The 14,589-nt window shown below is 40.7% G+C and overlaps 2 protein-coding genes across 6 annotated transcripts in view; one reads left to right on the top strand and one right to left on the bottom strand.

The window, feature by feature from the left end:
* Positions 1-14,589, top strand: part of LOC109082837 (glutamic acid-rich protein-like) — an 848,403-nt gene that overhangs the window by 680,605 nt on the left and 153,209 nt on the right. The window lies entirely within an intron of this gene.
* Positions 355-3,075, bottom strand: LOC109100956 (E3 SUMO-protein ligase ZBED1-like). Of its 2 annotated transcripts, none has more exons than XM_042748604.1 (2): positions 2,512-3,075; positions 355-1,871 (listed from the first exon to the last, which is right to left on the bottom strand). In XM_042748604.1, the coding sequence occupies exons 1-2, from the start codon at positions 2,981-2,983 to the stop codon at positions 805-807; spliced, it is 1,539 nt and encodes a 512-aa protein (XP_042604538.1). In that variant the 5' UTR covers positions 2,984-3,075; the 3' UTR covers positions 355-804. The 2 variants fall into 2 exon arrangements, with proteins under 2 accessions (XP_042604538.1, XP_042604539.1); XM_042748605.1 differs by lacking the exon at positions 2,512-3,075 and having other exon boundaries at positions 355-1,480; positions 1,578-1,932.

Raw genomic sequence — 14,589 nt, 5'->3', positions numbered from 1 at the left:
ATTTTATATTGTTTTATGCTATAATTAATAATTAAAATATTAATAAATATAAAATACAATAAAAAATTTCAAAATATTTGAATGTTAATATAAATTACATATAGATAGTTACACTTTGATATTAAATATTTAATGTTCAACAACATAACTAGCATATTTTTTATATATACTATGTACTGAAGCCACAAAAATGAGATGGGTTCATTAAATTACACTTTAAAAAGTATAGTTTATTTAAAAAAAAATTACACATTTCCAAAAAGTAAACATAATACTATTGTAAACATAATTTGTAAACATTACACTTTTTTTTTTTTCCCACCAGAAGACTAACTGTAAACAGTGTCTGGCGTTAAGGGGTACATTAAATGTGCAAAATATAAACATAAAAATATACAACTTCTAGCAAGTGCACACAATTTGTAAAACTTTCAGTTGTATTTTTTTTTTCTTTTTTTGCCAGGAAGACTGGTCTGTCCACTGTGTCTGGCTTTAAGAGGTAGATTAAATTTGCAAAATGTAAACAAAAATATTAAACTTTTAGCTAGTGCACACAATTTGTAAAACTTTCAGTTGTATTTTTTTTTCTTTTTTTGCCAGGAAGACTGGTCTGTAAAAAGTGTCTGGATTTAAGAGGTATTTTAAATGTGCAAAACGTAAACATGAAAAATATACAACAACTAGCTAGTGCACACAATTTGTAAAACTTTTACAGGTTTTTTGCCAGAAACACTAGTCTGTCCACTGTGTCTGGCTTTAAGAGGTAGATAAAATTTGCAAAATGTAAACAAAAATATTCAACTTTTAGCTAGTGCACACAATTTGTAAACTTTTACAGGTTTTTTTGCCAGAAAACACTAGTCTGTCCACAGTGTCTGGCTTTAAAGCTGCCCTGTGGCAGGACACTATATTACCACCTGTGCTAAAAGCACGCTCTGAGGGTGAGCTGGTGGCAGGAATACACAGGTAACGTTTTGCCAGGAGGCTCACTCTGGGGTATATTGCTGAATTGATCTTCCACCATTCCAGGGGGTTGGTCTCGCTGTCTGCATCAGGAACTTGCAGGTAGCCATTTAGTTCAGCTTCAATAGCCTGCTGTTCTGTGAGATCAGATGTTGCAGTAGACTTGGTGTAGGACTTCTTGAAAAAGCTGCCCAGTGTCATCTTCTGCAATTTGGCTGGTGTAGCAGCAGCACCGTCACCTTTGCCTCCTCTCAGTGAAATGGATGGGACTGCAGGAGCAGCTTGCGATGTGCTCTGACATTCATCCAGCATCTGAGCTACAGCTCTGGATTTCACAGCCTCAACCTTGTCATCTTTGATGTAGCGTGTCTTAAAACGAGGATCAACAAGGGATGCTATGCTCAGAAGATCATCAGTGGCAGCGTTGTCATATTTCTCATTCAGATAGGTGAGGACAAAAGCCTTGATGGTCTTGGTGAGCTCCGAGTCATCAGCTACAGGTTTCAAGACCTCCTCACTGAAAAGATGCAGTACAGGTTTCAGGTACGACACACTCACATATTTTTCACCAGAAAGGGCATCAGTGAAATCAGCAAGTGGGTTTAGAGCCTTACACACAGACTCCAGAACATCGATGTCCTGCCATGAGGGAGCCAAGTGCCTTGTTTTTTTATCAGCTGATAAAACTTTTGCAATGGCCTTCTCTTGCTCTAGCACTCGTGCTATCATGGCATGGCGGGACCCCCACCTGGTGGGTGATTCTGTGATCAACTTGTGCCTTGGCAGCTTGAGCTCCTCTTGAGTGACCGCTAGTTCTCGTTTCTTTTTCCAAGAGAAGGAAAAAGCACTGACCACTTTTTTGCACACACCCATGGCTCTTTGGATTCTCTGGTCTCTCATACTCCCCTCTGATGATAAAGAAAACAATATAGGTACATGTTTAGAATCTTTAAAAGGCAAAGACGATTGTAAAAAAATTACTTATTTGTGATGAAAAAATATTTTGTGATGATAAATTATTTTGTGATGATAAATACAATGTTATGAGATTTTCAATCAGCGAGAAACTACATTTAGACCTTACACACTAGGGCTGTCTTTTATCCTACAAATCTGAGTTAAATAAAGGCTAGTTACTGCAACAATAAACTTAAGCTTAAGCATGCCATGACAACTTTAATGTCAACAGAAATGTAACTGAATCAAAACGGAATTAATTATGAGAAATTATCACATTATTGTGGAATAGATGCATTACTTACATTTTAAAACATTAACGGCATTTAACATACTTAATATATATGCATATTTATCAAATAGCGTAAAGCAAGGCTACACGACCATTTATTTATTTATCACTGCCTTTACAGCACACAACCACACGCAAGTTGGTGTTTGTTAGGACAGTGTGAATACGACAGCATATTCTAAATTATGCAGTCAAACGTGATATAGCTTTAAATGCTGTGAAATCAGTTAGGATATTTTATAAATCCTCATATGCTGTTTAGCACTGAAAACTTTAAATTTTTTAGATGGTTAACTTACCAATGGCTAGATGTAGCCGGTGACCAAAACATTGCAGACGAGTCCAGTTTTTAAGCGAGACAGCCTTGACGATGTTTGCGCCGTTGTCTGTTGTGATGCACACCTGGCGGTCCTCGCTAAGGCCCCAAGATGCGAGTGCATCCTCCAGACCCGCAGAAAGTATTTCCGCAGTATGGTCAACCGGAAAATATGCAGTTTGCAAGCATCTTGATTGCAGACACCACTCCTCGTCAATGTAATGAATGGTGAGGCTCATATATGGCTCTGATGTTCTGCTCGACCATAGGTCGGAGGTAGTGGCAAAATATTTCACGTTCCTTAGATTATTTTCCAGCTTTTCGCGGCACTCTTCATATAGCTGAGGCAGTGCGGTTTTGGAAAAGTATTTTCTGCCAGGGAGCTCGTAACGTGAGTCAAGCACTTTAACTAATTTCCTAAACCCGTCTTGTTCCACTGTGCTTAGGGGCATCATTTCTTTTGCTAAAAAGTAAGAAACGGCCCTGGTTATGTCCTTGCTCCTTTTGGAACTCTTCTCATAGGGGGTAATAGCCACGAAAGACGACACGATCGATTTTTTGCTTCGGTACAGCCCCACTGCTAGCCCTGCTTGTTGACGGAGTAGCATCGGCCCGCATTTTCATGCTCTCGGCGTGGTCGTTTGGGTGATACTTTTTTAGGTGATGGAATAGATTGGTTGTGTTGCCAGTCTTGGTTTTTACAAACTGACGACATATTTTACAGATCGTTTTAATCTGCGCTTCGTCACTTTTTAGATAACCAAACCACTTCCATATTACGGAATTCGTGCTACCCTTTTTGTCGACAATTTTCGTCATTTGTTGATGATAACCCGAGGTTAGTTTCACTTTCGTCGCTACTTCCACTCATTTTTGGGGTCTTTTGTCGTCGTTTCGAGTTCGCTTGCAAAGTGCGGTAGGACTGTGTACTGACGTGCACGTGCACGCTGCTGTCGCATATTTCTGCTGTGTGATTGGTTCTTGGATCAATCCATATCGAGTGTAAATGTCCGGAGCTTATCATCGTTATCGATTTAAATTTTATCGCGATTCGATGTGATATCGTTTATCGGCCCAGCCCTAAGCAGGACTACAACAACATGCTGCCTTCCTCAAGCAATGGTCTCTGATGTGAACAAGGAACTTCAGAATATTCTGATGAAGCACAAGACTACAAATCCAATTATCATCCATGTGGGGAAGAATGATACTCTGAAAGAGCAGTCAGAACTCCTTAAGAAGGACTTTAGTGAACCTTTTTCAAACACTTTGAAGACTCAAAGTTCATCAGTGGACCACTCCCAACTGATAACACCATGCAGCCACAATAAGCACTGCTTATGGACACCATCCCGGCCGAGCCCTGCCCTCAGAGCTCCTCACAGACAGACTGTGATGTATCAAAACAGCTACAAGACTCAGCACTCAAGGATGACTTTCTGGAAGACAGCCGGGGAAGCCAAGACAACATATCACAGTCACCGGAAACACCAGAGACACAGCCCCACTCACCAGACACATTATCCCTCTCTCCAGCATCTCCACTTCTGTGCTTTTCACAGAAAATGGTAGAATTGGTGTATGCTGGGACTAAACTCTCACACTCATTCGTTGCAAGCCCGCAGATATCAACAAGAAAACAGCGGGCCCCCCAAACACCAAAGCCTGTGGGCCCTGCTCCTGTGAGAGCTCTCCGACCGCTGCCACAACGCCAGGGCCCAAACCCTCCATCTGCTGTAGGTGAACCAAAAACAGCTGATAGCAGCTCTCAGTGATATGTGTCGGGTCCCCGCTATAATAGCAGCAACATTCATAAATGTTTAAAGAACAAGCGGGAACCCAGTGTGCCTGTAGCTTTCTCTATTTCAGTTTTATCATGTGACAGAAAGTTTAAGTCCATCTCAAGCCGAAGGGCAAACTCATCTAATCTGCAGCCTATTATGCATCAAACTAAAATTGATGTAATGACATAAAGCACTGCCATCAAGTTAGCATCTTTAAACATTCGCTCACTAAAAAATTAAACATTTTCTAATCAATGACTTTATAACCACAAACAATCTGGATTTTATGTTTCTAATTGAAACATGGCTAGAAGACAGCTGCAGTACAACAGTCCTCAATGAAGCAGCCCCTCCTAACTTTACTTTCATGAGTGTGTGCAGGACTGTTAGGAGAGGTGGAGGTGTAGCTGCTCTATTTAAAGATGTCTATCAATGCAAGCAAGTGTCATTTGGTCAGTACTTGTCTTTTGAATATCTAGGAATTGTGCTGAAAGGTGCTCCATGCATTCTGTTTATCATTATTTACAGGCCTCCAAAATATTCTCCAGCCTCTGTTGAAGAGGTCACAGAAATGCTATCAATGATTTCCTCAGAGTTTGACTGTTTTGCTATTGCAGGGGATTTTAATATTCACATAGATAATGCAGAAAACAAAACTACAAAAGAAATGATAACGGTTCTAAACACTTTTGACCTGATTCAGCATGTGCATGGACCCACACACAAGGGTGGACACCCTAAACATTTCATCCATTGTTATTAAGGACATAGCACTATCTGATCACTTCTGTATTTTCTTTGATATATTGATCTCTGCTACCACTGAATCTAGATCTGTCTCTGTCAGAAGGAGATGCTTTCAAATGTAGCTGCACTTAATAGACCGACCGACCCGTAGTTTGCTGACAAGCGGTGCAATATCGCGTTCATAATCGCAGATGAATCGCATGCGGTTATGAACGTGATATTGCGTCAGCGAACTACGGCTCTGGACATTAAGCGCTAATCACAGAACCAGCTTTACTGACGAGACGCGCATGACAATTGCATGCGATTAATAGTGCAGCCCTAACGAGAACACTAGTGTACTATTTATGGAGGCTATATCTTTAACACTAAGTATTTTTGCGGACTCTGTTGATATTCTCCTTGATTCCTTTAACTCAAAAGTTAAGAATGGTATTAATGATATTGCTCCAATAATAGTCAGTAAGAAAACAAACAGACAGAAATCAGTTTCCCAGAGTCAGATTCACAGTGAAATGCTGTCAGACTGCAAATGCAATGAGTTTGCTTCCTTCTTTTCTGAGAAGATAATCAATATCAGGAAGGCGATTAGCACATCCTCAAGCAATGCAGAGGTCAGACAGATTCGGCTAAAATATCAAAAAGATACTGTCTATTTTGAAGCAATTGATAGCAACATTTTGGAAGACATAGTGCAGCAACTAAAATCGTCAACTTGCTATCTTGACACACTTCCCACATCTTTTTTCAAAAATGATGCAGCTCATCCAGAACGCTGCTGCCAGGATTCTGACTAGAACCAGAACATCTGAGCACATCACACCAGTCCTCAGGTCCTTACACTGGCTTCCAGTTACATTTAGGATTGATTTTAAAGTACTTTTACTCGTCTAGAAGTCACTCAGTGACCTAGGACCAAAATACATTGCTTCCAGAATCAGCTTCCAGAAGAGATCAGATGTGCTAAAACACTAGTCACATTTAAATCTAGACTCAAAACTCATCTGTTTAGCTGTGCATTTATTTAATGAGCACTGTGCGATCTCCGACCTGATTGCACTGTATTTTACGTATTCACTGTATTTTATGTAAAATCATTTTCTATTTCTAACCGTTTTAAATTCAAGTCAATTTTTAAATAATTTCCAAAGTTTTAAAATTGCTTGTTTTAGTTTTGTTCTTCATGATTATTTTACTTTATTTTATGTAAAGCACTTTGAATTACCATTGTGTACGAAATCTGCTATATAAATAAACTTGCCTTGCCTTACTACAGCAACCTCCCCCACCACACACACACACACACACACACACGCAAAATTGTAGAGGGCCTCGCATGTCAACTTTGCACAGGGCCTCTCACCCTCCTTGCGACGGCTCTGCTGGGGCATATTTTAAACAAAAGGCGGTGGCCGCTGCAATATTTGCCCCGTCTCTTTTGATGTTTTCTGGACACTCTCTGTAAGAAATATTTGAATAAGAAAATGTATAAGTATAGAATATGATGCACTACAGTAATCACTGTATTTTATGATTAACTATTTCTTTGCCTTCCACAGAATACATTTAGAACTTACAATACGAGTTTACTGGTTTTCACTAAACCAACTAAAACAGAAACTAAACAACCCTAAATTTAACAGCCAAGAATGTAAAGTACATGCTATAAGTCATCAAAATATATTTCAGCTTGTGATGCAATTCACAAACACTAAGCAGACAATCTAGCAAAAGAAAACCATGACAACAAAGACACATTGCACTATTTTTGAAGAGTGTCTTAAGGTAAATTAACATTTAATGTCTAATACATATCTTTAAGAATGCAAAAAACAATTGTTAGAGTTCTGAACAATAAAGAAAGGCTGACAACAGGAATGACCTGCCAATCAGCAAGAAGTGTATATATGAACGTTTGTGTGATTTCTGTGTGACAGATGAGTACCTACAATACGAGGTTACTGGTTTTCACTAAACCAACTAAAACAGAAACTAAACAACCCTGAGTGTCACAGTGATATGACGCTAATATTTGTATTATTTGTTAATTTTGTTTTACCTGTGACAACAGTGTACAGATTGATCTTGGTGAAGGCAAGCTTCCCCTTCCCCCCACTTCATACTGAAACAGGCCATGACCTCATTTGTAATCAACCTGTGGATACAAGAGTAATGCCCAAATAATTGATTATACATGACACATTATGAGGCAGGTATTATAGTTTGTGTTACGTGTTCATCATATCTAGTATAATGCAGATATCATACAGGTCCTCCAGTTGGTACTAGATTAAAAGTCATAGGCTCACCCAAACTGGCAGGTTTTTATCTTATTGCAGAACAACTGATATTGTGCCATTTCAAAATGTAAAACCAACACTATTTCAACAACTTGGCCTGTAAATATTAATTTCATTCATTTTCTCCTTGCTAGCAACTGTAAAGTGCAAAATTATAGGATAACAGAAGAGCACACAAGAAAACCAGAAGAATCAGATTAATTATCTTCAATCTATTAATATTTTAAATCTAATTAATGTAATATATTAAAACATAAGTGTTCTAGCGGCTCATTTATAAATGAACAAAAAACATACCTTACAACAATATGGCTTCTTCAGACCATGGCAAGGAGATAAAAGCAAAAACAAAACAAATGTTATAACCTCATATAGTATAGCTCCACAACACCTGAAATCACACAATATTAAATACTATAATAGACCTCAGTGATAAACTTGAACCCCAAATATAAAACTAGAGCTTGTAGTAGAAAAGGCTGTTTTTGCTTAAATTAATAAAAAAAAAGGAGCCTCTTTACATCCTGTGTAGAAATCTCACAGCTAAAGGAGATAGCCTAATTACTCCCAAATTAATTAAACAACTTGTACAGCAGAATATTAAGTTATTATAAATATCTGCATAACTAAATCGCATGACACAATTGAAGGAAAAAAAGCATCGAATCGAACGAATTTCATGATGAAAAGCTTAACGTTAAATTATCCGAAACAATAATAATATAATAATTAAAAACATACGTCTTAAGTTTAAACTTTATTTGAACTGTTTTTCAGCGCTAGATGGCTTTAGTGACTCAGGCGTTATTTCAGGGATATAACAGTTAACGTTACCATTTTCTAATTAATTATCTCTACCCATCGTCTTACAGCTAAAACACTTCGATGTATTTGATACGTATTACAAGTAATATCATTATATAGGGGGGCATAAACACTTACATTATACATGATCTAATTTCCAGATATACTCACCACAGTTCGAGCTGTAAGTGCACTGCAGGCCGCCTGATAAATTCATAGACAGTAAAAGAAATGGACACAGCGACCCCATTGGAACTCAATTGAGACAAGTGAAGCCCGTTTTTAGCGATTTTTAGAACTTCCGTTTCTGACGCGCAGACTCAAACTAAGCTTGATGACGTCAAGCAACCTGTCTGACAGATGTAAACCTTCTAGTAGCTGTGCGTGCAAACTGCCATCGTTAATCTTGCAGAGACAGCGAGTTTGAGCGGGGAGTTCTTTGGCCTGAGTGAGCAGGAGTAAGTATTCTGATTAATTATTTTGTATAGTGATTTTAAAATGTAACGCCAGTACGCCATATCTCTTGACGTCTCCCCGATGTATAACCAAGATGGCGGCGCGGCCACACGCAGCGGCTTCTCTCTGTCCCGACAGAACGGTGTTTTCGTGTTTTTTGTCTTGTGAGTCGCAGTGTTTTTGCACGTTGTCGTCACGTCTACCTGTCTGTAAGCGCAAATACAGTCGCGAGTTTCTGCTCGATGTCGGCAGAACCGCATTTTTACAGTTAAACTCCGCGCAAGCGGAACAGCTGCGGGATCTCGATCTGCTACGGAGGCCTTCACCATCATCGACCCCCACTACTGCATCTCGCCTGCAGCGGAGGCGCCACAAGCGGCGTGAGAGGAAGCAGAAGAGGGGGAAGCGCGGAGGTATCCGGGCTAGGCTAACGGCTAACCCACACAAGCCATCTGTCCCCACCATCGTACTGGCTAACGTACGCTCGTTGGACAATAAACTGGACTACATTCGTTTACTACGCTCAACTCAGAGGACTGTAAGAGACTGTTTGTGTTTTTGTGTTCACGGAAACATGGCTCAGCAACAGCGTTCCAGATGGCGCTATTCAGCTCGACCAGCTGACGTGCTATCGAGCGGACAGAGCTCTCGTCGCGGGAGGAAAAACCCGCGGACGGCGGGGGCTTTGTGTTTACATCAATGGCGCGTGGTGCCGCGATACTGTTGTGATCAGCAAACACTGCTCAACCCGTGGTGGAGGTTTATGATTATTAAGTGCCGGCCGTTCTATCTGCCGAGGGAATATACTGCTATACTGCTCATTTCAGTCTACATTCCCCCATTCAACATCACCAGCAACAGGAACGACGCACTTAATGAACTGTACCAACACATCAGTGAGCAGCAGACAGCACACCCGGATGCTTTTCCTCATCATAGCTGGGGATGTCAACCATGCTGACCTTAAGAGTGTGTTTCCAAAAATACACCAGCACATCAACTTTCCAACACGAGGTAATAACATTTTGGACTTTGTTTACACCACACAGAGAGGAGCTTACAAAGCCCTCCCACCTCCCCCACCTCGGAGCCTCAGATCACATCACTGTTTATGCTAATGCCTGCATACAGACCACTCATTAAAGTCGCCAAAAACCAGTTTACAAACAGATTAAAGTGTGGCCAGAAGGATCATCAGAGATTCTTCAGGACTGCTTCAACACAACTGACTGGGACATGTTTAAACAGGCTGCCACATGCAATAACACCACTGACCTACAGGAGTACTCAGAGACTGTTACTGCCTACATCAATAAGTGTATTGATGATGTAACGATCACAAAAACTATCACTGTCCGGGCCAACCAGAAGCCATGGATGACGGGGGAGGTCTACAGACTCCTGAAGACACGGAATGCTGCCTTCAGAGCTGGAGATGAGGTGGGCCTGAGAACAGCTAGGGCCAACCTGTCCCGCGGCATCAGAGAGGCTAAGAGACAGCACTCCAGGAGGATAGCTCACCAATTCAGCGACAGCAGAGACACTAGGAGCCTGTGGCAGGGAATACAGACCATTACGGACTACAAGCCCCCACCACGGACCTGTGACAACAACATCTCTCTGCTGAACGAGCTGAACACCTTCTTCGCTCGCTTTGAGCAACAAAACAGCACCACTGCACAGAAGACTCCACCTCCTCCCGGCGACCAGGTGATGACTCTGACCCCTGACAGTGTGAGGAGATCCTTCAGCAGGATCAATGCCCGCAAAGCTCCGAGGTCCTGACAACATCCCTGGGCGTGTACTGAAAGACTGTGCAGCAGAACTCACTGATGTCTTCACAGACATTTTTAACATCTCACTGAGTCAGGCTGTTATTCCCACATGCTTTAAAACTACCACTATCATCCCCAGTCCCGAAGAAGCCATCTCCATCCTGCTTCAATGACTACCGTCCTGTTGCACTTACCCCCATCCTCATGAAGTGCTTTGAACGGCTAGTCATGCACCACATCAAGTCTGGCCTCCCACCCTCCCTGGACCCATTCCAGTTTGCATATCGGTCCAAACCGGTCGACCGATGATGCCATCTCCACTGCCGTCCACTCAGCACTCACCCATCTGGAAAAAAAGGACTCTTATGTCAGAATGCTGTTCATAGACTTCAGTTCAGCATTCAACACAATCATCCCTCAACAGCTCATTCACAAAACTGGTCGAGCTGGGGCTCAACACTTCGCTGTGCAACTGGCTGTTGGACTTTCTGACTGGAAGACCTCAGGCAGTGCGGGTCGGCAGCAACACATCCAGCACCATCACACTGAACACTGGGGCCCCCCAAGGATGTGTGCTGAGCCCCCTCCTCTTCACTCTGCTGACCCATGACTGCACACCGTCACACAGCTCCAACCTCTTCATTAAGTTTGCGGATGACACGACTGTGGTGGGTCTCATTAGCAAAAGAGATGAGACAAACTACAGGAGCGAGGTGAGCCGCCTGGCCGGGTGGTGCAGTGACAACAATCTCTCTCTGAACGTGGAGAAGACGAAGGAGATTGTTGTAGACTTCAGGAGAGCACACACTCAGCACGTTCCTCTGACCATCAACGGTGCGACTGTGGAGAGAGTGAGCAGCACCAAGTTCCTGGGTGTGCACATCACAGAGGACCTCTCCTGGACCGACAACACTGCAGCACTGGCCAAGAAATCACAGCAGCGTCTCTACTTCCTCCGCAAACTGAGGAGAGCCAGAGCCCCACCCCCCATCATGTACACATTCTACAGAGCATGATTAGTCGAGAGCATCCTGACGAGCTGCATCACTGTGTGGTATGGCGCCTGCAACGCGTCCTGCCGAAAGACTCTACAACGCATAGTGAGAGCAGCTGAGAAGATCATTGGTGTCTCTCTACCCTCCCTCCAGGACATTTTATGGAACACGTCTCACCCGCAAAGCCCTCTGCATCACAGGTGATCCCACTCCCCCCATCACACAGCTTCTTCAGCCTGCTACCATCAGGGAGGACTACTGCGGAGTCTCCAGGCCAGGACCAGCAGACTGAAGGACAGCTTTGACTCCACCAGGCTGTTTTTGAAGCTGAACTCCCTCCCGTACCTAGCCCCCCCCCTCCCCTCTTCTTCCCCAGGCACCACTGAACTATGAACCCCCCCCCCCCCGGGCCCCCCCCACACACACACACACACTAATTATATGATGACATGCACGAGTCACTTGTGCAGCATTGGTCTGCTCACTCACCGCTCACTACCTCATTCGGCATGGAACTACCTCATCAGTCAGTTAAATAACTGCTCTTGGTCACTTGCCACTTGTCACTTTAATCAGACTTAAGATATCTTTTAATAAGTGATTTTTTTGCACTAAAAATCTTTTAACTGCACTGTTGTTCACTTCATTGATTTGCACTATATCTGTCATTTTACCTTGCGCTGCTTTATTTAACTTTATTTTTAACTTGTATTTTTATTTATATGTCTTTTATATTTTTAAAATCCCTTATTGTATAATTGTATCTACATTTTATATTTGATCTAGTTATTTTTTTAGGCTTTAATGTTAATGTTATCTGTATGCACCGGAGACTGAGAGTAACGCAATTTCGATTCTCTGTATGTATGTACTGTACATGTGGAAATTGACAATAAAGCAGACTTGAACTTGAACTTGAACTTGAACTTGATTGCCTGCGAGCTTTTCCTCCTGTCTGTACGGTAATTTCTCTACTGTGCGACAGAGAGTCGAGTGGTTATGACGCAATCGTTAGCCTATTTTTACAAAAACTGTTTCTACGGGGCCATAATGTAACATAGAAGGTAATGGAGCCCTTTATACATTGTCGTGTATCTTTAGAAATAAAATAATGGAAAAATGGAGTCTTTAAAACGCCTCAGATGTAAAGTTATTCGCTGTCAAAGTGACGCAAAAAATGAATTGGAGTCAATGGATGCTAACGCAAGTGAAGTTCTGCTACAAGATGGCGGCGGCACTCGGCCGACTTCAAACTTCCGGTCGACTTCCTTGCCCCCTGGATAAATTGATGCCGATTCAAAAAAGACCGCCAAGTAGTCGCAAAATGGCGCAATAGCGCGATGTCACCGCGTTGCATTATGTTGGGCATGGGATTATGGGGGTTGGCAAAAGAATAAATAAATAATAATAATAATAATTCAAATAAAATAAACAATAATATACTTTAAATTCACTTGTATTATTCTGTACATTAGTGCTTATCCACACAAATCCATACACAGAAAAAGTTGAAAGCATAATCATCTTTGATGGATGAGATCAACATTTAAATATGAAATGATTTGTAATTTTACATTTTTAACTAGAATGTACTTTAAATATAAAAAAAAAATGCAAGTAAGAAGCAGCAATCAATCTGATCAATTATTTTATATATATAAAAAAAGAATAATAATATAAAGAACAGACCAAATTATAGCAAAGGAATTAGACAGTTATATTGCATAATTACAAGACTGTACAATAAACAGTAATGTTTGCACTGTCTGCATGCACTCACTTTACTTTCCAAGACAAAGATCAAAAAGTTTATGTTGTGATAAGCAATGTTTCCAGCCCAGAATCGAGTAAGCAATACTGTTTTGATAATCCTAAATATGTCTTAACAGGTTTGAGAGTGTTTGAATTGCATTATATTGCAAAAAAAGATTGGATATCAATTTATATAAACTGCAATGGTTCATGAATGGGTCATGGGTCAAATTAAAGTCATAACACTTTATTTTCATAGTCCCTTTTGAATATTCTATTGACAATATAATATTGCACTTACATGTCAACTAACTCTCATTACAGTGTTAATAGCCTGTCTGCTTAATTTCTAACTCTTAATTCTGATGGTCTCCCAAAATATGTTTTACTGACTACAAGTAACTTTGCAAGTACATCAACTAATTCTAACACTCTAATGAGAGCAGGTATGTACAGTCGTGGCCAAAAATATTGGCACCCTTGGTAAATATGATCAAAGAAGAGTGTAAAAATTCTTCTGCATTGTTAATCCTTTTGATCTTTTATTTAAAAAAATTCACAAAAATGTATCCTTTCATTGGATAATAAGAATTGAAAACGTTTTTTTCTCAAATGCTCTTTGGACACAATTATTGGCCCCCCTAGAAATTCTTATGAGTAAAATATCTCTGAAGTATATTCCCATTCAAATTCACAATTTAGAGCACTCCAGCTTGATTATAAACATGAAATTATCCAGACATGGCTACCTGTTTCACAGAAATATAAAGAGGAGGGAAAACAAAGCCCAAATTCCTTTAATCATTCATCAAAATGAGAAAAACCAAAGAATGTATTTCTGATGTGCAGCAAAAGATAATTGAGCTTCACAAATTGGTGAAGTGGCTTTAAGAAAAGAGCTAGAGCAGTGAAAATTCCTATTTCCACCATCAGGGCAATAATTAAGAATTTCCAATCAACAGAAAATGTTACAAAACTGCCTGGAAGAGGACGTGTGTTTAAATCATCCTAATGTGCGGTGATAAGGAGAGTTTGAGTAGCTAAAGACTCTCCAAGGGTCACAGCTGGAGAATTGCAGAAAATAGCAGAGTCTCTGGTTCAGAAAACCGTTAAAAAAAAATTGTCAAACAGAACCTACATCAACACATTTTGTTTGGGAGGGTTACAAGAAAAATTCTCCTAGCTCATTCAAAAACAAACTAAAGCATATTCAGTTATCAGCCAAGACTGGAACTTTTACATGGGAATGGCTTCTATGATCAGATGAAACTAAAAAATGAGCTTTTTAGCAGCAAACACTCAAGATGGGTTTGGTGAACACAGAGAGAATGAAATATACTGCTGTATAATTTTTATTTTCTGGGCCTATATTTCTGCTGGAGGTCCTGGACATCTTGTTTAGATACATGACATCATGGATTCTATCAAATACCAACAGATAAAAAAAT

This window comes from Cyprinus carpio, chromosome B22 (genome assembly GCF_018340385.1).
Source record: "Cyprinus carpio isolate SPL01 chromosome B22, ASM1834038v1, whole genome shotgun sequence".
In the NCBI taxonomy this organism is placed as follows: Eukaryota; Metazoa; Chordata; class Actinopteri; order Cypriniformes; family Cyprinidae; genus Cyprinus; species Cyprinus carpio.
The sequence above is the reverse complement of the archived record's forward strand: the minus strand, read 5'-3'. Positions and strand labels throughout refer to the sequence as shown.